A 25,715-nucleotide genomic window follows, 5' to 3' on the forward strand; every position below is an offset into this window, starting at 1 on the left:
TCAAAGGCGATGATCGCATCGTCTCCACCTCCATCGACAAAACAATCCGCGTATTTTTTTACCCTCCGCTCAAAATCTCATTGCTAGGTGTGGAAGCCCGTCACCGGCGAGTGCGTCTCCGTCATCCACACCGAGATGCTCCTTCTCTCCGCCTGTCTTTTCACCGAAAAAGACCGCGAATTTTGCGCGGCAAGCGGATCCAACCGCCGCTTCGTCCTGGCCGACCTCGCTCAGCCCGAGCACATTCGGTCCGATTTTTGGAATTCCAATAATAGTCCAGAAAACTGGAGTTCGGCTGCCAAATCAACGCGATCGTGGAATCTTTCCCCTATTTAATCGTGGGAACCGACACCGTATTTTATTTAAAAAAAACCGCGGTTATCCAAAGGGAGAGATCCGAATTCTGAACAGTTCCACGCTGGATACGGTTTTTTCCACGATTCGCGACGGCTACCAGGTTCATTCCATGGCCGTTTTGCGATTGGCCGAGCGTAGAACCGCGGGAATCCCTCAATGTGTAGAGGAGTTTTATCTCGCGGTGCAGTTTCGGAACAATATTATCGAAGTGTTCTCGATGTAGTCCCGCGGGAATGGGTCAAATCTAGCGAAAACGTGGAGCTGCGTCGATTGTCGTGCTACCAAAGTAGGCGATTCCCGCGGGATTGGAGGTAGTTCCGGAGCTGAAAATGTCGCTGTCAAATTGCACGCTTTTCCGCGATTCTTCGCTTCCGCTGAATCGCGTGCTGAATGAAACGCCCGGGTTGGAGGACTTGGAAGAGAAGGTGGTGCCGAACTTGTATTTAATCGCGGGGGGAAACAGTGGAAACACGTATTTATGGCCCGTTTTTCGGCAAGAAGTGTTCGTGAGTCCCGCGGTGAAGAAGATTCAGGACAGTCCGTGCATGTTTATCGATACGTCGCCGTATTGTAATCTAATCGCGATTTGCTCGCAGGATCGCACGGTGAATATTTGGAAGACGGATGTTTGAAGTGTTTGTTCAGATTAATGCAGTTCGATATTGCCTTCGATGATGCCGATACCAAGCCGAAGAGGAAAATGCCCTCCCGGTTTGCGGCGAGAATGAGAAAGCCTGAATCGGAGGGGAGTAGCAATGCGGAACAGGCCGCTGCCTCTTCGCAGCCAAACGATTCAAAACCTGCAAATACAGCGTACCCGCACAAGATCGATTTAAATTGTAGCGAATCGAAGCACATTCGAAAAGTCGCGCAACCTCTGTGCACAGACAGTTCTACGGCATATACGAAAGACAGCTGTGTGTCGGCCGTTGTGATTTGACAACTATTCAACTCCTAGTTGGAATCCGCGATCCCTGATTTTACCAAATATAAAGAAACGATCGATACAAATCCAAAATGGCAGGAAAAGGTGGAAGCTCTGCAGCAAATTGAGAACGCGATCAAATCGCGTCCCGATTCGTTTTCCACCATCCAAGAAGCCGTTATTCAATTCACACTTCTTGTTTCTAAAGATTACAAAGTTGCCAACATTAATCTTCTCAAAGCATCCTACTCCATCGCTCGCACTGTAATTCAACTCTGCGGCGCAGGTCCTCGCGCTTGCAAGCCCGTGATCGAGTTTTGCGTGAGCAAGCTGCATGACAAGAAAATCGGTTCCGATTTGAGCGAATTGCTGAGTTGCATCGCCGAACGAATCGGACCGAACTCTGTTTTTGATACCGTTGTTTGCAGTCAAACACTCGTTACACTTAGATTCGGTCCGTCATGGAATCCAGCAAGATTTCCCTCCAACAAAACGCCGTTTTGCTCTTTCTCGATTCCCTTCTAAACGAATTCGGCGCGCAAAACCTCGACGTCAAACCCATTCTCCACTACGCCCTCGGCCCTCTCGTTTCTCCTTTTCCCCGTTTCCACGCTTAGGGTCTGGGCAGCAGCAAGCCCGAGGTCAAAAACAGCGCCATCCAGCTGGTCTGCAGCTTTTCCCGCCACCTCGGCGCGGTCGTCCAATCAATCGTCGAGCAGAGCGAAATCAACGAGCTCCTCAAGAAAAAAGTCATCGAGGCGCTCCAAAGCGCGCCCTTCGACCCCTCCCTCGCCGCCAATTACCCCTCTCCCGCGGGGAAGCCCGTTTCCTCGGGAGAGCGAGGGAAAGAGGAGAGTCCCGCGGTGAATCTGAGCGATTTGGTGGAGGCGTTCGACGCTTCGAGCGAGGTGGACGAGAGAAAATGGGCTGAGTTGTAGCTGCAGCCGCTGCTGGCGTCGATGTCGGTGATGGAGGGAAAAGAGAGCTGGAAGGTGCGTCAGAGCGCGATCGAAGCGGTGACGACGCTGATGACGAAGCATCCGGTGGTGGTGGCGAATCGCGCGGTGGGATCGGCGATGACCATCTTGAAGGATCGGCTCTCCGAGTCGAACTTGAATCTTCGCGCGCGGGTTTTGGTCTGCATTGGCGCCATCGCGAAGTCGGTCGGCCGCGACGTGACGCAGTGGAACGCGTTATTGTTCCCGGAACTCATGAAATTGTGTTCCGAAACGAAGCAAAACGTGCTGGACGCTTTGTATCCTCGCTTCTCTCCTCGCTTCTCACCCTCAGATTCTCCACTTTATCGTTATGGGTCGACCATCCGCCCGCCACCGCGCAGATCTTCAACTCCATTCTCCCCTTTCTCCCGCAAGGCTTCAAAGCCGTCAAGGGCCGCCTCGCCCTGCTCCGCTGGCTCAACCAATACAAAGATTGCATCGAGGCCAAGCAGGCGTCCTGCCTCGTCCGCTCCGTCATGGACTGCCTCACTGATCGGGTTTCTACCGTTCGAATCGAGGCCACCAAGACCGTCGAAGTCCTCGCCAGGCTCTGTCCTCCCGACGATTTCGAGCGCGCCATGAAGGACCGGCCCTCTCCCGACGTCCAGACGCTCCGCGCCACGCTCGACGCCTTCCTCGGAACGCGTGCGCACCAATCCGCCGCCCCCGCCGCCGAAACGCCCCCCGCGGGGAAGCTGTCGGAGCTGGAGCAGCGGAAGAAGTCGCTGGCGCTGCGGCCCGGCGTGCGGCTGCTTTCGAAGCCGAAGGCGGGCGAAGGACTGAAAGCGCGGTACAGCAACGCGAAGTCGTCGATTCCGAAGCCGATGCCGCGGTTTTCGGCGCATCGGCGCAGCGTGGAATCGTCGTTTTTGAACCCGCCGTCGGAGCGATCGTCGATTTTGAGCCTGTCGAACGCGTCGATTTTCTTGTCGTATCCGGTAGTCCCGCGGGGATGGGTCGATCGTAGCACCAATCGAAGCTGGAGAGGGAGGAAACGCACGGGAAGTGGGACGTGAATCGGCTGGATTTGCGGCAATTGCGGGAAGAATGCAGCGATGTGATCGCGGTTTCGTGGGTAGGGAAAATGTACTCGGAGCTGGACGCGCCGACACAAGCGATTTTGCATGTGTTGGACGACTTGGTAATCACGGATATCCGCACAGTGATCGCGAATTTGGATATTGTGCTGAAAGAAGGATGCGTGACGCTGCTGCTGCACTCGAATCCGGACACGATCGAGCTGTTGCTGAAGTTTTTCGATGATTTGCTGACCGAGTTGATTAGTGATAAGTTGTGTTGCCTGTTTGTTTTGAGGGTAGTTACGTTCTCACCGATTTGGAGCTCTCGATTCTCCTCTCCACCTTCATCTCGAAGAGCGGAGACGCCAATTCGAAGATCCGAATCGCGGTGAAGGGCTTCTACCAATCGATCGTCGCCTGCGCCGATCGTTCCAAAGCACGCTATTCCTTACACTTTCATTACTTACTAGATGATGCAGGTCCTCCTGCTCTCTCTCAACGAGCCCAACGCGCTCATTCGACAAACCACCCTCATCTTCTTCCGCGAAATGATTCCTTACCAGGAAGTCAAGCAGGTTCTCCGCGAAAACATCACCGTGATCGTGCGAGAAGTCCACGATTTCCCGCGGAAATCACGCCTAGATGGACGATAGCGATAAGGAATGTGCGCAGCACGCGCGCCAGCTCTGCAAAGAAGCCTTGCAGGAAGGCGCTTTTTCGGCCAAAGATTTGCAGACACTTTCCAGCAGCATGTCTCCCGCTTCCCGCGATTATGTGAAGGAGATTACCCGCGGGGAGGATCGGTTTCTGTCGTCCCCTCTGATTTCTTCCGCTTCTCCTCCAGTTTCCACGGTTTCTCCGATTTCAGGAGGGATGGGCGTTTCGCGCGGGCTGCGAGGTTCGAGAACCGCGGGAATGGACGAAATGGGATCGAAATCGATGGCGGAAGCCGCGTCCTCGCTGCGGAACCCTCCGAATTCGAATGGAATTCCATCGGTGTTTCCCGTCGAAGTGGATGAGAGCGATTTGTTCCTTCCTTCGGATTCGGTTGCTTCGCTGTCGCCGCTGCAGTCGATTCATTTCGACGGCGATCCGTCGCTTTTCAGCGTGGTGGAGCCGATTCTGACGCTTCTTCGCCTGCTGGAGCAGTTCGAAAACGATTCCATTCTCTCCGATTGGTTCGACGAGGAGTTACGCGACGTCCTCAAGGCGTTTCATCAATTGGTGCTGCTCTTCGACGCCGTTGATTCCCCTCTCTTTCTTGAATTCCAGAAAAACCCCGAATTTTCGTCCCTGTTATCGAGCTTCGATGGAATTCTCTCGCTGCTTCTGCGCATTTTGGAGCAGGAGCTGCGTCGCATCGAGCAATCCGAGCCTTCCAATGACGCTCTCTTCTCCTCCCTCATCCAGCTGCTGCTCTTCTTCTTCTACTCCACGGAGGACCATCCCGGGATTCTGCAGTGCACCGCCGTGTCGCAGCTCGCGCTCTCGCAGTTCCTCGATCTTCTGATTCTCGCGGTGAAAGTCGATTCGCAGCCGGAGCGCAGCCAGCGCTATCAGCAGCTTCTGAGCTGGTTTTTGGCTTTTTGGAGGAGGTGTAAGGAATAGTGTTTGCGAGGCGCCGAGTATGACGCAGCTGCTGGAGATTTGTGTTCTGAAGATTCGCGAGCTCGGAACTGAGAGTCGGGATGACATCGCGGCGTCGTTAATCGCGGGGATGCTGCGGAAAATGTCGAAGAATGTGACGCAGGGGATCGCGACCGGCGATTTGGCGCGGTGTAGGAGAGAAGGGAGGATGGGATGTAGTGAATGAACTGTTGCAGAGTTTGTCGTCGCCGTATCCTGTTCTGGCGATCGAAATTGTGGAATTACGGAAATGTGTGGCCGAAATGATTGAGAGCATCACAAATCGACGTGTGAGTGTGGCACAGCCGACATCCCTACAGAAATTAGATGAAGAAGTGATGGTAAAGGGAATGAATAAGGAATAGACGAGCCAAAACGAGCTGCAACTGCAATTAAAGAGAAAGGGAGTTTTTGATAATCTGCGAAGACTGGAAGCCGAAGGAAAGTTAAAGCGAACTCAGGAAAGGAAAGAACGGACCGAGAAAAGCATGGAGGAAATAGAGCGAAGAATGAAGAAGATTCAGGAGCTGCGTTCTAAACCGGGCTCGACATAAAATTCCTTTTTGTTTTAAACGGGATGATGAGAAATCAATTTGAAAAAACTGAGACAAAGGAAATTATGCCAAATTATTGCAATTCCAGATTTGTGTCAAATTTTCGTTGAATTGGTTTGAACTAATTCTTGACTGTACAATGCAAAGGACATTGCAACAATTGGCTGGAGCCGCGCTAGACTCTCTTGGTTTAAGTAAAATAGAGGATGCGCAGCTTTTGGCTCATCTCCACACTCTCGATTCTATGGAAGTATCTCTCAGGTGATTCGTGCTGTTTCGGAGATCAGGTCTAGAGATATTGAAAAGGTATCTAGCGAAGTGTTCTCTGCTTTTGAAAGCATGCAGACTTCCATGTCAAACGTCATTTCCTCGTCCACAGAGCTGGTGAACGCCTATGACAAGGATCCAACGATGAAGTCGACGCTATCTTGCTACAAGAATATGTACATGTTCAGCACATCGAAATTAGAGAAGGAACTCGTAGCATCTGCCGTAATGGATCTAATCTCAAGAGATCCCGAATCGAGGAGAACATCTTCGCGAAAGTGGAAATCCGGCGCGAAGTCCTGTCCTCCATCCGCAAGCGGATCGAGGACTGCAATCAGCTCAACGCGCACTACACCAACGTCTCTCACAACCTCGACTCGATCCGTTCCGACCCTGCGAACCTCGAACAACTCACCCCCACCGAGCTCTCCGACGTAGTTTCCACGTTTCCCCATTCATCGCAGCTCGAATCGGAGTGCGCCCAGCTGCAGTCGCAAGTGCTCGAGCAGAAGGAGCAGCTGGCGAACGACATCTCGAGCTACGTGACCAACACGCGGCAGTTTCTCTGCGAATGTTATCACTACGTTTTTTGGAATTCCATTTTTCTGACCTGCAGCTCGGATCGCTCGATTCGCTTCTCCTCACCAGTTTCCACACCTCGCTCACCGAGAACCGCGGGGATGACGCCTTCCCGCCGATCCCCGAAACGGCCGCCACGCAGGTGGTTCCATTGCAGATAACCGCGGGATTGTCGACGATTCATTACTTCAATATGAAGGTATTCCCGCGGGGATGGGTTGAGGGTAGAGCGGAGCGCGCGTGTGGTGGGAAATAACCGTGGAAGGCGGGGAAATTGGATTCGGTGTGCTGTTCAAACGGCTCGAAAAACGCCCCAAAACCTCCATAGATGAAACGCTCCGACCCGAAGTGGAGGCCGAGGTGGAAGCCGAAGAGGAAGCCGAGGTGGAAGTGAAGACAGAGAAAGCAACGGAGTCGAAGGAAGAAGCAGCGGAGACACATGATGCACATGATGCACATGATGTGAAGGAGTCCACGGAATCGAAGGAATCGAAGGAATCGAGCGAAGCTACGGAAATAAGGGTGAAGGAGGGCGAGCCATCGCGGGTGGTGGAGAAGCCGGTGATCGAGACGGTGGTTGCGATTCGGCGCGTGGACCCTTCGAAGGAAGATATTCGGGGGTATTTTGAGTGCAAGGAGGAGGGATGCTTGGAGTTCGGATTTGATAACAGTTTTTCGTATTTTCGGACCAAAATCGTCGAGTTGAATCTTTCTGTGATGGATGTGTAAAAGCCATGTTTTTTGGAATTCCGATGTTTGTCGCAACAATGCAAATCGAACAAAATGAGTTCTGCTGGAGAAGGGAGCGAGCGGGGAGGAGAGAAAACGCCGAACCCGATCGATTATGAACAGGAAGTGAGAAACTTCCGACAGGAACAGGGGTTGGCCAGGGAGGTGCAGGAGAAGTACAAACGAGAGGCTTTGCGGAAATGTAACGATCTGCATCGAGTTCTGTTGGATTGCTACGAGAAGAAGTATTTTTGCGGAAAAGAGGAGAAAGAGTTTTGGGATTGTTACCGTCGGGAACGGGTTTGCAATCTACTCGGTTTGTAATGCATAGGGATTTAAAAAGTCAAAGGTTTCGCAAATGGCGTACAAGTTCTATCACAAGGTTTCTTCTCAGAGCGATTTCACTGACGAGGTGAAAGTGGAGCCTCAGGAGAAGGAAAGAGAGGAGTAACGTTTTTCTTTTAGCTTCTGTGTTTGGCTCAAACAACGATATGATACAACTATTTCTTGCTATTTTCAATGATCTACCCATCAGCAATGTCCCCAGCCAATCACTCACCTCTCGCGTCAATTTCAGATAGAACTCTGGATCGGATCCATAATCACTGTATCCCTCCTTCTGCACCGCCTTCTCAATCTGCGTTCCTTCGTGCCATTCATTGAAAGACGTGATCGACACAATCTCCGGCTGCAGTTGCAGCGCATCTGCCCACATCTGCCGATAATAGTTCCCTCCCAACCGATCCTTCGTGTTTCGGAAGTTCCACGGCCGCACCACCGTGTCGTCGTACCCCGGGCCCACCGACGGAATGAAGAATCGCAGGCGGGGATTTTGTTTTGCCGCGTTTTTCATTTCCCTCCAATTCCGCGACGTGCTGCCATAAACGAAGTTCTGGGCGGCGAAGTAGGTGTAAAAACCATCGAAGTAGCCGCTGGACAGCTTGGAATTGTCCCCTCTCTCTACATAGAGGCCGATGGCGATCACATCGAGAGGCGTGTTGCGAATTGTGATTTTCCCGTCGGGAGCCAATAATTCCCGCCATTCGCTGCTCGGAACATTGTACGAATCGTAAATGTACACCAATGGTTTCCCTTCGTAGCGATAAAATGCGGGATGAGATCCATATCTGGGAATAAGCGAAAAAGAAGGCGAGAATTACTTTGTAATTAGATACTCGATATCATTTCGAACCGATGCCGCGCTTCGATTGGGATAGGGCTCTAGATGGAAGCAGATCTTCTCCTGGAATTCGTTTGCGATGTCCAAAATGAGGGGGATAAAGTCATCGACGAACAAGATCGCATTGTCGTCCTTTGTGTTTGGCGGATACCAAGAAACCGAGAGCGTCCCAATCCCAGCAGATATGCACTGTTTCATGTGATCACGAATGACGGAAGGATCGTTCGACGCATAGGGGCCTAAACTGGGATAGTACTTGGCAGCGATATCCTCTGGGGGCTTGTGCTGCTTCTGAGGATACTGCTTGTTGATTGAGGGAGTCCAATGAGGAATTGTCTTGTGGTTCCAGTGACTCCACTCCCCGTTGAAGCTTTCTGAGGCGTACCACGGGTAATAGAACGCATGAACCTCGTAGGATACAAAACTCTTCACCGCTTGTTCCTAGTGCTTGAAACTGAACAGAGAAGCATACGATTGGCTGTGCTACAGTTTTTTCTTCTCGCAGATGCGGTTTGCTTCTCTTGCTCATAGTATTGTTTAAAAGTGTTCTAGCCACGATTACAGAGTGTTCCTCTTCACTATAGACAGGCGGGCTTCGGCTGATATGAGCATTACTCCCATTTCGTATGGCACTCCGGATCACTGACATTGAGTACGATATGAAGACTATGCCTATCACCGCCACTGCTAGGAATAGATACCTTTGAAGAGGTAAGACCATTTGTGTGAAAACAAACAACAAGACTATCAAGAAGAATATTACGTAATAATAATATACAATATTTATAGTACATATACACTCTCAATCCTGAGAGAACGCTCAACGCAAAAGGAAATGTCTCAAAGCGAGCTAAGCGGAATTGGCAACCGCTAAAAGCTGCAAATCAGAAAATGAAAGACATATGATAGAATGCCTGTCTCTTCTTCTTCTTCTTCTAGGCTTAATCACTACAAAACGTAAGAATCATTCACAAGTATAGGAAACTCAATAGGGCTCAGAGTGAGCTAGGCAATCCTCATAAACATCAGATATAGGGAAGCCAAATTCTTCATCGCCACTATGAATTTTGTGCAATCAGAGTTGCTCTAAAGTAGTTTTCCTCAAAGAGGGTCAGAACAGGTCTGTGTTATTTCATCAGATTGCCAAAACCATAAAACCAGATTTCCTTCATACCTTCATTGTCTCCCTAGCACAATGATTCCAAGCACAATTCAATAAAGCACTGGATCGATAGAAACAAAAAATGAGGTTTTGTAGAAACCCTCGCATGAGGATGCTCACAAGAGGGTGCATGGCTCCTTAGTTCCTTATTACGATTTTCTGCAACAGAAAATTTTTGAGAGCATGAACCCACTGATTCAGAAATCGATTCCAACCTCAAATTTGTAATTTTACAAAAGAGCTCCTTTTTTTGGATCATCATGAAACAAAAAAAATCGTCTAATTTTGTCAATAGACATTATCAAAAAGCCGAGAAATTGAATGGAAGAAGCGAAAGAGAAGTGCGGCATTATGAGCGAAGAGTTCAAGCAACTCTTGAAAGAGTCGAAAACGGTACCGCTTGGGAATCGCTTTCTGAGTTTTAGTTATGTGGTTCGATACCTACACTTGGAGACTACAGCTATTTTACTGCCTTCCCAGAGTTTACTACGATGTGCAACATGATAAAAACTACGTGTATTCAGTCTTATCAAGAGCTTTTTGATCTCGTATTCGGTCTCCTATCTCTCTCAATGTAGTACGAACCGAATAATGGTTTAAGTCTTTTGGAAATTCCCGCTCTTGAAAGTGGTGACGAATTTGAAGTGATTCGCCAGTTAGAAGACTATATGTTTGCATTAACAGATGCATGCCTAAATAAAGCCGATTCTACTCCAGCGAGTAGTTCAGACGTAGATGTATTTCTGCTGCATTTGGTTGACGATAGAACCTTATAAAGGACGTGCAGGAGGCAATCCAGACACCGCTCATCAACTACACCATTACGGAGAAACCCCAAGACCGTTTCGGCGACCGTGTCGATGCTCTGGATCTGAACTTTGCCCCCAAACTTCGTGAGAAACACAATGCCCGCAAGGAATGGGTCTACGAAGGTACTGTTTTTTTGTTGTCTGCTTTTCGCTAGACATCTCTCGAATTCCGGGGATCTTCTTCCAAGACGACTATCAACGCGAGCTAGGCATCGACCCGCGCACTCAGCTGATCTCCATCTACCGGAACCCCTACTCCTACGAGATCCACAGTCCTCCTTTTTTTCTCTTCTTGCTGACGCCCAGATTTGGAGTTCCCCGACTGGGAAGTGCGCGGCGATCTGGGCGTGCCGCCTTCGTGCAGCCTGGACGACACGGTCGTGGAGTTCATCGACACGGAAGAGAAGATCATGGATCTGATCGCGAGGCTGAAATCCTTCCGCTGCATCAGCGTGAGCGTGATCCAGCACAGCTATCGCTCCTATCTTGGCTATTGCAGCATGATCATGGTGGGCCGTCGATCCAATCCGATCCATCCTTCTAGATCAGCTCGGGCGAAATCGACTACGCGATCGACGCCATCGCGACGCACAACAGCTGCTGGAAGCTCAACGACCTCTTCACGAACCCCTCCATCGTGAAGGTCATGTTCAACGCCGGCGACCAACTGCTCTGGCTCCAGCGCGACTTCGGCGTCTTCATGGTCAACCTCTTCGACGTCCAAATGGCGCTCAAGCTCCTCGACGAGAAGCAGACCAGCTTCAGCGACGTCCTCATGAACCGTATGAACGAGTACATCAACATGCGATTCCGGAGAGCTGATTGGCGGACACGGCCGCTCACCGCGGGAATGCTGCGCTTCGCGCGGCAGACGGCGCACTCGACGCTGTATCTGAGCTCGATGGTGATCGAGCAGCTGCAGAACGAGTCGGAGAAGCACATCAACCGAGTGGGAGATGGGCGTGTGGGTGACGGGCAGATCGTGGAGACGCTGGCGGCGTGCAATGAGCTGTGCTTGGAGACGTACCACAAGCCGGTGCAGACGTACGAGACGGGGGAGTCGACGATCGCGGAGCTGGGCCAGATCTTCCAGCCGGTGCAGAAGATGCTGTTTTTGTCGCTGTACTATTGGAGAGACGTGGTGGCGCGCGAGTAGGCCAGCGAGGCTGGGGTCATGGGAAGGCTGGACGAGAGCGTGCAGTATGTGCTGCCGCTGCTGCCGCTGCTGAAGGTGGCGCACGCGGTGCCGAAGACGAAGGAGGAGCTGCGGAGACTGCTGAGCCCGCTGTCGGCGACGGCGGAGCAGCGGCTGGACCGACTGTTCAGCATCGTGGAGAGCTGCCGGTCCGAGAAACTGGTCGAAAAGAACGCGTAGGGATCTGAGCGATGGGTGAATGAGTGATTGAGTGATCGGGGTTTGAATGAATGAATTGAATGAGTGATCGGGGTTTGAATAAATGAATCATTGATTGAATGAATGAATGAATGAATGAATGAATGAATCATTGAATGAATGAATTTGGATTGAATCTTGTTCTGGTTTTTTGATTCTTTGATTCCTTCCTCGTTGGTTTCCCCGTTTCCCCGTTTGATTGGATAGGATGAGACTTTGTTCCGAGAGCGATGCGATGAATCCTAATCTTCTCTCTGATCCAATCCTTTTTTTTTGAATTCTATTCGAACTCCATTGAAATTCCATTCGAATTCCATCGGAATTCCATCGAATTCTGTTCCTCACCCTTCTCTAGATTCTCCGCCATCGTCCAGCAGGCCTGCGCCTCGGGCTCGGTTTCCCCGTTTCCCCCTTCTCACGGGTAGCCCAAACTGCAGCTGATCCTAGCGAACGACCGCTGTCTGTTCAACGGCATCACGGTGGAGGAGGTGTCCATCCCGCACCCGAAGGCGCCGCTCTCCGAGCTGCTGCACATCGAGACGCTGGAGCACCCCACCAACGCGCAGCAGCTCAGCGTGCTGCTGGACCGCGGGACCTTCCGCCGCCTGTCCTCCTCGGACAACCCCGCCGACCGGTTCCTCGTCTACACCCCCAAGACGCTGCCGTACAACCCCTCCGCCCCGCTGCGGAACACGGTGCCCTACATCCCGCTGCGCTTCTCCGCGGCGGGCGTGGAGATCGACCCGGTGCTGCCCCCGGAGTTCGTGAACCCCAGCGTGAGCAAGTTCGTGCGGACCTTCAACCAGAAGCTCTCGCCGGCGCAGAAGGCGGAGCTGCGCGCGGAGCAGCAGCTGATCCGCGAGCAGCTGGGGCTGGAGCGCATCCAGGCGGAGCTGAGCCACATCGGGAGCGTGGTGGAGGACGACTGTCTGTCGCTGTCGTCGGACGCGGAGGACATGATGCAGGCCTTCGCGCGCGACTTCGACATCGCGGTGCCGCCGGGCATGCCGCCGCGGTCGCTGAAGGAGATCCACCAGCTGCCGCACAAGGGGAAGAACTACCGCGAGGGAGAGGAGGAGGCGAGGGAGGAGCGCGCGGAGGGCGCCGGCGGAGAGGAGAAGGCGTTCAGTATCTGCGAGCTGCTGCAGACGAAGCCGACGATGGAGCTGAGCGACGAGGAGTTCATGCAGCAGATCGGGTGGAGCGAGGAGGCGGCGAGCCAGGCGGAGAACGCGAGCAAGGAGATCTTGTTTCCTTATATAAAGTAAAGCAGCAATGTGATAAAAGAAAAAGAGAAAAAGAGAAAAAGAGAAAAACAGTTTGGGAAGGGAGTGTTTGAGAACAAACAGACGAATTCTTACACAACTCGATTGCTTGGTCGAGCAGAAGGAAGACCAGGAAGGAGGAGAGCGAGAGCAGGGATAGCCGGGTGGGATCTACAGACCACTTCACGGCATGCAGGTTGCGGAGCTTCACGGCGATGAGGTGCGTGGTGATAAAGGACATTGAAAACAGGGACGAGAGGAGAATGCTTCGGGAGGAAATGATCAGCCAAAACCAAAGACATTGAACCAGACAGGCGGTAAACACGTCCCATAACCGATTTTTGTAAGAAATCTGGATTGTGCGGAACTAGGGAGTGACGAGAAAATGGAAAGCATGCAATGTAAAAAAGAATGGTAAACAGAAACGAGTAGTAAGCCACATTTCGAAGCAAACGAGTCACAAAATAGCCTCTCACACGGCCTTTCTACGAATAAGACACACCAGGAAACAATTACCTTCACACCTCGCTTAGTGTAGTCCACATCTCTATGTATTAAGAAAACGCAAGAAATGCTAGTTTACGAGTAAAGGGACTTTTCTTGCAAGGACAAGGACTGGATACTTTTCCAAAACTCGGGTTGATCTACACTACATGTTATGCACATCTCCAAATCGAACTAGTCGCTCCCGATGCGCTGTTTTCGTTGGAAGGTGGTAGAAGTTGTTTGATTTGCATCCTCTGAGGACGACGACATGATTTCTGTATTTAAAATACAGAGTGGTAGCAAAAGGATTATTTTTGTTAGGAAGTCTTCGATTGTGTTCGATTCAGTGCATTTCATTCGTTCTTCCGAGGAACATGCACTTCAGTATTACCTCCGTTTTCGTTATTTCAGCAGACACTTTAGATAAAAACCTTCACTTCGAGGATGATATTGGATTCTACATTTTTTCTGAAAGGTTTTATTTATTTCTTGTATGAGATATCGATTTTTAAACCGACTTTTAGGGATGCCTTTTGTCTTGCCACCCTTTTAGCAGCAGTCCTCGTTTTTACCTTGCGGAGGTTCTACTTTGACTCGAAAAAGCGCGTAGTGTACATTGATGGAAAAGTAGGGACGGTGCTGCGTCCTGTTGGAATAGAGGGCGAAAACGGTCGGTTTCTTCCACCCCTACGCGAACAGCTGTGGAGGAGGAGAGAAAGTACTGTGGTGCGCTGTTCAAGCTCTCCAAGAGATTGCTGAGTAGTTTTTGCGTGGGTACCCCTACCGACAAGATTCCAGCCCATTCATTGCGTGATTTACACCGGAGATACATGTTCCTCCGAAGAGATTTTGGAAACGACCAAGGTACTTGGCTGGATGTTCCCAATTCATAATCGCAGAGAATCCTGCACATCGACATCAAGCCTTCCTTCCATCTCGAATTCGTGCGTCTCTCCAAGCGAACCTGGCTGGAGGCCTTCCACTATCCCCATTTCACGATGCTTTTCCAGTCCCTGGCATCCATGCTGGTCATGCTGGAAAGTCTCAGCCAGTTCATTCCCGACCTTCTCGTCGACACAACCGGCCTGGCATTCACGTATCCCGTCGTCAAGCTCTTCACCTCCTCTCGCATTCTCTCCTACACGCACTATCCCACCATCAGCACCGACATGCTGCATCGCGTCATCCATCGCGAGACCCAATTCAACAACGACGCGTTTATTACTTCCCACCCCATTCTTTCTCTTCTCAAGCAATTGTACACACATCTTAATCATCCATCTAATCATCAGCTACTACCGCGTCTTCGCCGTCTTCTACGGCCTCGCGGGCCGCTGCGCCGATCTCGTCCTCGCAAACGGCTCCTGGACGTACAACCACCTCGTCTCGCTCTGGCGGCAGCCACACAGTGAAAATTGTGGGATCCCATCATTTCGAGCTCTGCGTCGTTTATCCGCCCTGCGACACCACCGAGCATCGAATGCTCGCATCCCAAAACTCGTCAAACACGACGCTAAACGGCAATAATAATAATAATAACACAAATAATAATGCAAACAACACCAATGCAGCTGCATCATCATTAATGATCCCGTTGCGGCAGCGGGTGATTTTAAGCATCGGGCAGTTCCGTCCGGAGAAAAACCACGTGCAGCAGCTGTACATTATCCGCAGACTCATCGATCTCGGTATTCCCGCGGGAATTGCTTCCATCTAGACGAGCGATTCGCGGATGTGCGGTTAGTGATGGTGGGAGGCTGCCGCAACGCGGAGGACGCTGCGCGCGTGCAGGAATTGAAGAAGATCGCGGAGGATATTGATCTGACGCGATCGGTGATGTTTTTGGTGAATGTTGGAATGGCGTCGTTTTTCGCATTGTAGGCTCCGTACGAGACGGTGCAGCAATATCTCGCGTCCTCGTCGGTCGGATTGCACACGATGCGGGATGAACATTTCGGCATCAGCGTCGTGGAGTTTCTGGTGCGAATCGCTTTGGATTGTGACGTAGGCTGCGGGATTGATCGCGGTAGCGAATGACAGCGCGGGACCGAAGCAGGACATCGTGGTGCCTGCATTCCCGCGGGGAGGGAAGAAGTATCGAATGGAGGCGGAAGGAGCGGAGAAAGCGACGGGATTTTTGGCAGGAACGATCGACGAGTACGTGGAAGCACTGCAGTTCATTTTTTCGCATGAGGAGCAGTTGGAAGGAATTCGGGCGAATGGACGGGAGAGGAGTAAAATGTTTAGTACCGAGAAGTTTGTGAAGACTTTTAAGGAGAAATTGATTGCAATGTTGAATTGGGGTGTTTGTTGAAAATGAAAATCATGGGGGGAGACACAGAGAGAGAGGGTGGGTAGTGCATAAGAAGCATAGCTGTATGAGTTTTAAAAAAAGGTGTAGGAATTGGAGTGATTACCGCATTGCAGGACTCAGATTGAATCGCTTATGCCACCTGTATTTACAGTTTACAACAAACAAGACTAATATCCAAGAAGACGCGCTGCAGCAGCCACACCCGAAGATGTCTCTTTTTTCTCTGCATCCACGCTTTCCACAACTATATCCGCGCTTTTAACGCTTTCTTTCTCCTTCTTTTCCTCCTTTTCTTTCTTTTCTTTCTTCTCCTTCTTCTCCTTCTTCTTTTCACTCTTCGTCGCATTCTTCTCTCGCTTCAGCTTCAGTCGCAGTCTTCCCATGCATCGCTTCATCTCCTTCAGCCTCGATTCGCCGAGATCATTCATCACCGTCGGCGCATTCTCCGCCTTCAGCCCCTTCTACCCATCACAAATCGATTTGGACGCTACCAAACCTTCCCTCCAAACCTGACGATCTTTTCCCTCCATCTGATCCACCAGAAATCCGATCATTTTTCTGCCGATCGAGCAGCTCAAATGCACGCGGACCAGCGTCTCCACAGACCACTTCAAGAAAGGAAGGCAGAACGAAGCTCCCAGCGGCGGAGAGAGCTGCATCAACTCGAAGATGAAGCTTGCCCGCGACTCGTCCAACTTCACCTATGAATCAACTGTGCAATCAAAGCACAGTACGTGGCCGCCCTCCTTTTGGATGTTCAACGCCTTGTTCACGATTTCAGAATTGAAGTCATCCCCGCGGTTCTCGATCTGCAATGTATGCTGGAAAATGTCGAGCAGCTTTGCAGCGCACATTTCTTCGCGTGTCTTGCAGCGACGACATGCATTTAGGAGTTGCAGCAGAATGCCCGTCTTGTGGTTATTGAAGAGAATCTCGAGGCGATCTGCGAGAATATCGAACGCTTGGTCCACCTGCATGGAAACCAGGCCGCGAGCCTACTAATGATGGATCGGTGACTCGCGAGAAGAACATTTGCACGACGAAATTGGAGCGTAGTCCCTCGCAGTACTCCACCAAGCTGCCTAAAAGAATTGTTCTGTGCGCATGAAGGAATCTCGTTGGCGGGGCTCATTCCCAGGATATAAAAAACGAGTTCACGACGTCGTCGGCCGCCGAACGCACCAGTCCCTCCAGCGAGCGACTTCCGTTGACATCGACGATGAGCTCCTTGACGAGCTTCTGCGCGGCGTCTGGGTCCTCGACATCCAAGAGAATGTGCGCGAGCTTGGTCCTCTGCTCGGCGGGGAGGTTGTTCATGAGCATCTGCACGATGAAGCAGCCGTGCTGGTTCTTCATCAGCCATTCCCGCTCGCTCGCGCCCAGCTCCGCCAGCGCGAACAGCACCGCGCTGCGCGCCTCGTCGAACGCCTCCACCATCGCCGCGTTGCTCTGCGTCTCAGCGCCTTTCTCTCCTAGCATCAGCCCTACCTTCTTCATTAACGCGCCCTTCACGATGTGCTTCTTCACCGCCGCGCTCGCGTTGGGGCAGCCCAGCAGCACGCACAGCAGGCTGCGCAGCACGTGCGAGCCGTTCACGTCGCAGCAGACCTCCACGATGCGCGGCAGCACGTTCTCCACGAACAGATTCACCAGGTCCAGCAGCGGCTCCAGCGGCTCGCCGTCCAGACGCTGCGCCAGCGCGGAGGACGGCTCGTCGAGGCGATCGCTGAGGAACGTGTTGGCCAGCTCCAGCGCGGTCTGCATGCAGTGCGAGGCGTAGGTCTGGGTGAACATGTGGACAGCGAAGTCTAGGAGAGAGGGCGATGGAGGATGTACCTTTGGAGTAGGAGAGAAAGAGACGCAGTTTGTCGCGGTTGCCGTTCTGAAGAATGGATTGAATCACATAGCTTGTTTTCTTGTTTGAGGCCAAACTCACTTCCGAACCTCGCAGTTCCTCGTTGATGTTGTTGATTAGAATGTGCTTCTCGTTTTCGTCCGTCGTGTTGCTCAGCACGCCCTGAATTTGAAGCAAGTAGCGAACTTCCTCTTCCGTCGCATGACGCGGACGCCGGGTCGCACTACGAGTCAAGGAGAGCGTTTTTGCGACGTACAGCTTGCCTTGGTCCATTTTTGAGAAAAAGTCTGATTTCCAAACAAACAAACAAACAAAACACACTCTGATTCGTATGAACCATTCATTACTTTAACGAAGCCAGCGACGTGTGCAGCATCTGCGCAGACGCTTGGATGCCCGAGTTCTCGCCCTACACCATCATCCCACGTTTGCGCGGCTACAAGGATCAAATTCTCAAGATACGGCAGCAGCGCGTCTCCGTAGCCCGACTTCTGCGGATACACAGCCTTCATCCGCTGCAAGAAATTCAGCGCATTGCGCACATGCAGCACCTCCTTGGCCTGCAGATCGGAAACGATAATCACCGAAATGAGCTTCATCCAGTGATCATAGACCTACCCTCGACGCCCTCGCTCTGCCCTACCTTCCTGAACAAATCGTAGCTGAACGTTCCGTTTTCGGGCTGCTGAATCGACTTCAAAAAGCACGGATTGCCCTCGCTCCACTCCTTATACACCGAATCGCTGTCGTTCATGCGCGATAAATCGCCGAACAGCTCCAAAAAGAACACGGCCAGATTTAATGATTCGCATTCGGAGGTTGCGCGCAGCAGCGGCATCAGCACATACAGCGAGCGTCGTACGAACGTAATAAAGTCGAAATTGGGCGTATGCCACTGCACGAGTTTCCGCACGAACCGCGCCGCGAAGAGCGCGTCCATCGGCGAAGCCAAAAGACGCGGCAAAACGCAGAACTGAATGAACACCGGGATCGCATCAGAGCTTCGAAACAACGACTTCATGACGCTCTGCACGGCCTTCTAAGCGTCATCCGCTCTCTCCGCGCTCACCTCGACGGCTTCGATGTGCGTTTCGATCCGCTTCTCGTCGCCCTGCAGCAACTCGCGCTGCTGCCTCAGCCGCGCGATCTGCTTCCCGATCGACCGATCGCTGCGCGCCGCGCTCCGCTCCTTCTCCTTCTTCTCGATCGACGCGTCCAGCTGGCTCCGATACGCCGCGTAGCACGGCGCGGGCAGCTCCAAATCCGCGTAGCGCAGCATCCAGAACCCCACGAACCCGCCAAAATCCAGCGTCTCCCACAGAGAGGGCGGGTAGAACCGCTTCAACGCCGCGGCGAAGGACTCCGTGGAGACGTCGCAGAACGCGGGGAGCGGCGCGGAGCGAAGGAAGAAGGCCTCGCTGTCGCAGACGGCGCGGAGCAGAGCGAAGCCGTGCGCGATGCTGAGGTGGAAATCGGCGAAGAGAGCCTCGGGAGTGCCGACGAGGCGAGAGAATTGCTCGATGAAGGCGGGCTGCTGGTCGAGAAGCAGCAGCAAGTGGTAGAAAATGTCGGTGTGGCGGTCGAACTGCGCGCTGAGCGCGTTGAGGTCGCTGCAGTCCAGCTCGAACGGCAGCTCGTCGATCTTCCGCGCGTAGAGCAGGAGGAAGCACTGCAGAATCTCGGGGCGCAGCAGCTCGTTGAGGAGGAAGGTTCCGTCGGGGTCGGGGCTGCGCTCCTCGGAAAAGCCGATCATTTGAGCGAGGATTCGCGAGGTGGCGAAGGAGTAAACGATGTCCATCGACACGGCGGGGCTGATCGCGTCGCGTGGCGAGGGAATCTACACGGAAAGGAAGAAAGCAACGCGGACGCTGCAGAGAGACGCGATGAAGTTGCTGACGATGAGCATGGGGTTGGCTTCGCCGTCGAGCAGCTTCTTCTGGATGCAATCCATGAGCACGGTGAGATCGACCTGCGCGCGGAAGAGCTTCACGAACGTCACGATGAACTGCGTGAGGAATAAGAAGCCCTGGTTCGGCAGCGCGTCCGGACCGAGCGAAATCTGGCGGCTCTGCAGGTCCTCGACGATGCAGAAGAGCCCGCAATCGACGCCGAGCGGAGAGATGAAGGGGAGATTGGGGAGCAAAAAGCCGGTGAAGTTGTCGAAGGTGGTGCATTTGGAGAGAACCATGCGGAAGAAGTAGAGAGGACAGGCGTAGGAGTAGAACGTGAGCTCTTCGGACATCGCTTTGACGGTCTCCGAGGCGATGCGACGCAGATAGAAGTCGATGGCGAGGTAGTGTCGCTTCATCCAGAAGAACAAATCGACGTCCTCGGTGAGCTCCTTGCCCTGCCAGAACGAGTACAGCGCGAATCGGTCGGGCTGAGGCAGGCGCTGCAGGCCGTTCCAGACCTCCACGTTCATCAGACTGCAGGGCTGGCCGAAGGAGAGCGCGGGCAGCAGGCAGAACTGATAGATGGAGAGGACGGATGTGCGGCAGGACGAGGCGAGCGAGGGCTGCAATGGAAGCGAGAGAGGGAAGAGAAACCTCGGAGAGAACGAAGGAGAGCAGTCTGCAGAGAACGCTGAAGAAAACGGGCTCCTCGGCGAGGTGGCCCCCGATCCAACGCAGCGGTTCTTCGAGGACAGAGAGCAGAACGACGGGGTCGGAAATGCGATCCGCGTCGTCCAGATCGCGACACTTCCATCTAGATAAGAATAAAAAGACGAGCTCTTACCCGAATGGAGAGAAAGAAGTGGATGAATTGGCGGGATTGGATTCATTGAATTCATTGGATTCATTGGATTCATTCAATCTGAAGAGCAGGGAGAAAGCGGATGGGATCTTCCTGTACACACAACTCGACATATCCACCAGCAGCTTGCAAATCGCTTTCACGAATGCCATCCACCAGCAAGGATTCACTCCACTCTCTCGCACATGCTTCCAGATTCGCATTACCGCGGGGAACGACAACACCGAACAACCCTCAATGAGAAAGTTCACCAGATTGAGTGTGGCAGGACTGGGAACCACGGCGTGGGGAGACGAAGGCAGATCACCGCTCAGTTTCTTCATGGTCGAAATGGCCTCGTAAAGCTGATTTGTCTACAGAGAAACAAACTATCCAGAAACTACGCGCGACTGAGCGAATTCACGCAGCTTTACTTCCTCGCTGGCGAAGCTGGACAAGATAGAATCGAGGGAAACGAATCCATCGCGACAAAGCTGGGCGGAGAGAAGCAGAAGCGAAGAAGGCACCACACCGTCCTACATCTCATTCCATCGCTTTTCAATCACGTTGTGTGTCTGATAAAACACAAACTTGAAGCGCAAAATCCGGGAAATCTCCTCTGTTTTGAACTCGCTGAACAGATTTCGAATCAGCACATATTTCGATGGCTCGAACTCACAAGCGTCTAGAAGCATGTCAAACACACGATTTGGATCGAGCGAGAAGAGTCCGATCGTACTCGAGATTACGGAGAGAAGAGTCGATTCGGTGAGTTTGGACTGATGAAGAAACGTTAACAACTTCGAGTAACCCTCGTTCTCTTCACGAATCAGATTGAACTTGTGTTGAGTGTAGTAACGCTGCGTGTTGATTCGCTTAATTCGTTTTGTAAAATCGTCTTGCTGCGTTAGTCGGAAAAGGTTCAATTTGTCCAGCTCCAGACAAAGCTTCAGATCTTCGATCGATACAAGGCGTTCTCTCAACAGAATATTGATAATAGAACCCAATCGAGTAATCAAATCTGGATTCGAACAACCCAGTTTGGGATCGACTTCCTCACCTACTCATAACTCAGCCAATTCAAAAGTACAGACTAACCACAGCACATTGCACAAACTCGAAGCGAATGATTCTTTGACAAACTAGAAAATGAACAAACCTTGCATCTATTACCTTTTGAATCGTTGAAAGCTGAACCATAAGAATTGTTTCTTCCAAATTTGAATCCAAATATCTCCAAAACAGCTCATAGATCAACTCCGTGACAGCATCCGAATCTAGTAAAATTATGATAGAAATGAATAGTTCCATACTATTTCTGTCTTGATTTTCATTCAAGAACGATAATATATGTGAGTTTCTAATTACAACCTAACAAGAGCTCCATACATATTTGAATCAAGCGTTCCTTCTTGGTTATCAAATAAGCTATCTGTAAGCAAAAAATAAACCATGGAGGAAAATGCTTTGAGGTAGAAAAACGATTTAAAAGAGAAGCATTATTAGGAAATGTGAATATTTATAATATATCATGGTTGGAATGACAATGCAATAGTTTATGACACAATTGAACAAGGAATATGAGGAGTTAGAAATGAAGCGAAAAATCAATCAGATTATAGCCGTGGAATGCTAGAAAGCATAGAATTATGGAATAAATATTATAAAAAATTGCATAATGGGGTAAGTAACAACGAACAGTCAGTAGTACTAGAAATATATATATATAAATCTTACTTGAATCATGTGTAACATCCTAATGGTAGGAATATGTTGATTGATCAATTGATTGTGATGGGATGTTGAAATAACACTGAATAGTCAGAATTTTAGACTAAACATATGGAATATAAAATACCCATTACACAAGTAAAGAACTAAGGAGAAACAATAATGGCACGAATGTTAAATTGTTTTAATCGAGACAAGCCTTGAAGAAAATGGAATTCGTTTTATCTAGAAGCATAAATAATAGCTGATTTATCGACAAAATAAACAGAAAAATAACAAAGAATAATAAACGGAACAACCTTATTCACCAGATTATTTATGTAATTATGTCAGAGCTCGTGATAGAACTATTCTTTCTAGCTCGAGAACAGAAGAAAAAGTATATAATACAGAAAACTACAACGCTGGAAGATTTGAGACAGACTATCACAGTTAGGCAAATATAAATGATTAATGATATAGAGGGACTTCCGCTCAGAGTTTGATGACTTGTACTTTATAAAAGACCACATGATTATTAACAAGTCGAAATCTTTGGACTCTCAATGTGATGAAGGAGATCTTATCTTAATCAGTCAAATCTGTGAATATAAAACGACGTGGAAAGGCATTCGAAAGAATTTGTCTTACTTCAGTAACACTTATTGGAGAAATTTGTATGTTTTTATTTTGAACGAGTATGCTATTTCGCTAACCGATATCAATAAATATAAATTGAAAGCAAAAGGTCAGTTCATCTCTCTGGAAGCTTTAATCCCATTTGACGGTTTTTCTGATGTAATTGAGGTTATTGAGATACAAGGTAGATGTTTAAGGGTGAGAAGTAAAGTTGTAGGGAATGAATGCCAATCATCGAATCTGGATGTACATATCGGTATAGAAATGTAGTTCGATTGAGTAATATAGTAAACACATGTGATGACGAAGAAGAAAATGACTTACCTGCCGAATTAAAAGACAAGGAGAATGAAATAACTGGAAACTTCGATACAAGGCAATCGAGTGGGAAGGAAGCAATTGATTCGTAATCGATGATTGATTTGGAACTATTCAATAGTGAAAATGAAGATCAGAAACATCATATTCGAGTGTTTTGTGAAGGCAGTGAAGAGGAAGAGGATGTCGTATCTTTTGCAGACTCGATGACAGTGAGTCAACTCATAATTGAAATGATAGGATCCGAAAATGACAATATATTTGTAACAAAGAAAGGAAGCTCTTTTGTTCTTGAGGGTGAAATTACAACATCCATAGATGTAACAAGTAGGCTATATAGGTTATTATCCAGCAATAGTGTATATGCACTCAGATAATCCAACGATTAAGCTGAGTATTACTGACAACTCTGCCAAACCTTCCTCTAACTCCCCTTGCTCTATGGAGTTTCTTCTAGATGTGAGAGGATCAGAAATAATCGAGCTGTTTGGATACAACAGAGACGACGTGTTGCTCTGCAAAGAGAATGGAGATACATTGAATTTGGACGAATCTGTGTGGTCTCAGGGAGTTGGGAATGAAGATAATCTGAAAAGTAATCAATTTGATTGATTTGAGTAATATTGCAGTTAAGAATATTTCAAACACTAAACAAAAATGGGTAGTGTTGAATGATACAAGAAAGAGTATCATAGAGAAGTATGAACTGGATGAGTCGAAAACGGTCAGAGACTATCTGTCAGAATATTGGATTGTATTTTTCGTGGATTATTAATAATGTAGAAACACGAGAAGAAAAAATGGAATCACGTTATTGAGAGAACTCTGATTATTACAAATACTAAGGACAAGAAACAAGTAACCATGGATACAACGATATCATCTTTAAATGTGGATGATACATTAGAATTGGAGAGTGTGAATAATTAAGTTAGATAAAACTAAGTAACATGGAAAACCGTAGGTAGTCTTGCAAGACCTCCAATTAACAAACCCAAACAAACAGAACCACCAAAACAACCCAAAGCCGATTCTTTAGAAACACCCAAACCTACCGAGCAACCAAAAAGAATAGTCACAGCTTCTGACCCTATTTCTAAAACTATTGAATTACAGGTTATTCAATGCTTCTGTAATACGAATAACCGATCATCCGTAACAATTTACTCCAATTCAGTAAAAGTCCTAACAGATTTAATCAGCAATTTCATAGATGTTTCTGTTATTTTTGTATATGAACGAATAGAGAGCAATGAAGTTGCCACCAAAAGAAAAAGGGAAATGGATAATGTTGAATCAAAATGGCAAAATGACAACTCCGCTAAATATAGCAAAAACCACTGAATCAAGTGTTTCAGTGTTTATCATCCCTGTTCATCAGACTTATTTGTAGAAGAGTTTAATGGATGTTAAATTTCTTGAGTTCAAATCTATTGAAGCCACAAATCCTTTTTCTAAAGAAATTATATATACAAGTAATACGATTCCTAGTACGACATATCGAGGAACTTGTATTGGAGTTTTCATTACTTTTCTGTAGGGTACATGTCACGCTATAATATAACACAATTCAAAACAATTCTATCGGATCCACGTTGCCAATCCATAAAGAATGTGATTGTATCGGGTAGTTTCTTTTATTATGTGTAACTCATAGACCAGGTGAATAATGTGGAAATCGAAATCAAGTATGGAAAAGATCGGTCATCCATAGCATTTACCAGCATTCGTTTTCCATGTATTAATTGTTAGTGATATTAATGAATAGTCAAAACTGTTTCCTTAAAAGGAATAAATGAAATGGTGGACTATTTAAGCAAAAATAACCTCATTCCAATCATAGAGTTCAGGATTGTATTAAGTATGATATATTGTTTGTATCATTATTATTAGACAAAAAAGAAAACGAAAAGCATGTAGATACTGTTTCTCACAACTGTCGAGTGGTAATAAATCAAGGAATTGCTAAATTTGACATAATTGTAAACAATAGAAATGTGATGGACACTGAGGAACAATCAATAGAACCAGAATATAAAAGAAACAGATTCGTATCAATTGGTATTTTTCGATTACCATTATAAGAAATAGAGCCGATTGATTTTGAAGGACACGACTTTGAAATAGTAGAAAACAATGAGCGAAGTTATGGAAATGATGAATCGATTTTGATATATGAACATGGAACAAATCAATGTGTTTCTGAGATTTTCGATTTCTTGAAAGTGAATTATGACCAACCTAATGCTAGGAGTTTTTATTCTCTTCAATCTGCTTTGACTGATGGATGTGATTATGCTCATATGGGAAATATGATTAATTTCAGTGGAATACCTCACTTGCAGAAAGAAGAAACATCATTCATTCTTCCACTAATCAATCATGATGAAGATCAAACTCATAACATCATTCCTGAAACAATCTATTTCCACTGCATTTCTGGAGTGAAGAATGCTACGATTGGCATTTTGTCTCCTCTTGATAAGAATAAGGTTATCACTGTATTATGCAGATTTAATGTGCTCATTTTCCATTCCACAAAAGAGCGTGTTCGACTGATAAAGGCAATACGCTCTGATAGAGAGGATTGGGAGTATATCGAATCGAAAGCCTATCGATATGTGGAAACAATGAAAGAAGATCCTCCGTTTATCAGAGAAACAAATCAAACCCGAATTCGAAATCAAATCGTGGAAGATGTGATTCAATACAACATTCCAGTGGTGATTGAGGGAGTGACTTCGTCAGGCAAAACATTCACGGTGGAGCAATACTGTCGACGTTCTCTCGTTCCCTT

General features: G+C 49.0%; 9 protein-coding genes; 6 read left to right on the forward strand and 3 right to left on the reverse strand.

Moving 5' to 3' along the window:
- Positions 1-5,088: 5,088 nt before the first annotated feature.
- GSBLH_T00001756001 (uncharacterized protein) lies at positions 5,089-5,479 on the forward strand (the record flags this gene model as incomplete). XM_013040211.1 has 2 exons in its annotated part: positions 5,089-5,260; positions 5,291-5,479. Exons 1-2 carry the CDS (start codon positions 5,189-5,191, stop codon positions 5,477-5,479), a joined length of 261 nt encoding a protein of 86 aa, XP_012895665.1. The 5' UTR covers positions 5,089-5,188.
- Positions 5,480-5,618: 139 nt separating this feature from the next.
- GSBLH_T00001757001 (uncharacterized protein) lies at positions 5,619-6,581 on the forward strand (the record flags this gene model as incomplete). Its single annotated transcript, XM_013040212.1, has 5 exons — positions 5,619-5,740; positions 5,773-5,959; positions 5,992-6,180; positions 6,211-6,330; positions 6,363-6,581. 5 exons carry the CDS (start codon positions 5,619-5,621, stop codon positions 6,579-6,581), a joined length of 837 nt encoding a protein of 278 aa, XP_012895666.1.
- Positions 6,582-7,108: 527 nt separating this feature from the next.
- Positions 7,109-7,521, forward strand: GSBLH_T00001758001 (uncharacterized protein; the record flags this gene model as incomplete). XM_013040213.1 has 2 exons in its annotated part: positions 7,109-7,354; positions 7,386-7,521. The coding sequence occupies 2 exons, from the start codon at positions 7,109-7,111 to the stop codon at positions 7,503-7,505; spliced, it is 366 nt and encodes a 121-aa protein (XP_012895667.1). The 3' UTR covers positions 7,506-7,521.
- A 33-nt stretch (positions 7,522-7,554) lies between these two features.
- Positions 7,555-8,704, reverse strand: GSBLH_T00007035001 (uncharacterized protein; the record flags this gene model as incomplete). The annotated part of the gene is given in 4 exon segments (XM_013040214.1): positions 7,555-7,578; positions 7,614-8,181; positions 8,215-8,675; positions 8,690-8,704. The coding sequence occupies 4 exon segments, from the start codon at positions 8,702-8,704 to the stop codon at positions 7,555-7,557; spliced, it is 1,068 nt and encodes a 355-aa protein (XP_012895668.1).
- Positions 8,705-9,850: 1,146 nt separating this feature from the next.
- Positions 9,851-12,926, forward strand: GSBLH_T00001760001 (uncharacterized protein). XM_013040215.1 has 8 exons: positions 9,851-9,944; positions 9,975-10,133; positions 10,163-10,328; positions 10,361-10,477; positions 10,512-10,714; positions 10,750-11,357; positions 11,388-11,993; positions 12,024-12,926. Exons 1-7 carry the CDS (start codon positions 9,888-9,890, stop codon positions 11,578-11,580), a joined length of 1,503 nt encoding a protein of 500 aa, XP_012895669.1. The 5' UTR covers positions 9,851-9,887; the 3' UTR covers positions 11,581-11,993; positions 12,024-12,926.
- A 24-nt stretch (positions 12,927-12,950) lies between these two features.
- GSBLH_T00001761001 (uncharacterized protein) lies at positions 12,951-13,706 on the reverse strand (the record flags this gene model as incomplete). XM_013040216.1 has 6 exons in its annotated part: positions 12,951-13,129; positions 13,164-13,230; positions 13,262-13,348; positions 13,380-13,410; positions 13,447-13,512; positions 13,543-13,706. 6 exons carry the CDS (start codon positions 13,704-13,706, stop codon positions 13,071-13,073), a joined length of 474 nt encoding a protein of 157 aa, XP_012895670.1. The 3' UTR covers positions 12,951-13,070.
- A 47-nt stretch (positions 13,707-13,753) lies between these two features.
- GSBLH_T00001762001 (uncharacterized protein) lies at positions 13,754-14,981 on the forward strand. XM_013040217.1 has 7 exons: positions 13,754-13,840; positions 13,874-13,976; positions 14,008-14,108; positions 14,141-14,213; positions 14,249-14,607; positions 14,642-14,757; positions 14,788-14,981. The coding sequence occupies exons 1-7, from the start codon at positions 13,794-13,796 to the stop codon at positions 14,874-14,876; spliced, it is 888 nt and encodes a 295-aa protein (XP_012895671.1). The 5' UTR covers positions 13,754-13,793; the 3' UTR covers positions 14,877-14,981.
- A 114-nt stretch (positions 14,982-15,095) lies between these two features.
- On the forward strand, positions 15,096-15,663 carry GSBLH_T00001763001 (uncharacterized protein; the record flags this gene model as incomplete). Its single annotated transcript, XM_013040218.1, has 3 exons — positions 15,096-15,200; positions 15,231-15,329; positions 15,358-15,663. The coding sequence occupies 3 exons, from the start codon at positions 15,096-15,098 to the stop codon at positions 15,661-15,663; spliced, it is 510 nt and encodes a 169-aa protein (XP_012895672.1).
- A 1,128-nt stretch (positions 15,664-16,791) lies between these two features.
- Positions 16,792-17,791, reverse strand: GSBLH_T00006325001 (uncharacterized protein; the record flags this gene model as incomplete). The annotated part of the gene is made up of 4 exons (XM_013040219.1): positions 16,792-17,112; positions 17,152-17,471; positions 17,500-17,741; positions 17,775-17,791. 4 exons carry the CDS (start codon positions 17,789-17,791, stop codon positions 16,792-16,794), a joined length of 900 nt encoding a protein of 299 aa, XP_012895673.1.
- Between the last annotated feature and the right edge of the window lie 7,924 nt (positions 17,792-25,715).

This window comes from Blastocystis hominis (genome assembly GCF_000151665.1).
Source record: "Blastocystis hominis, Singapore isolate B (sub-type 7) whole genome shotgun sequence assembly, scaffold_13".
NCBI lineage: Eukaryota > Bigyra > Opalinata > Blastocystidae > Blastocystis > Blastocystis hominis.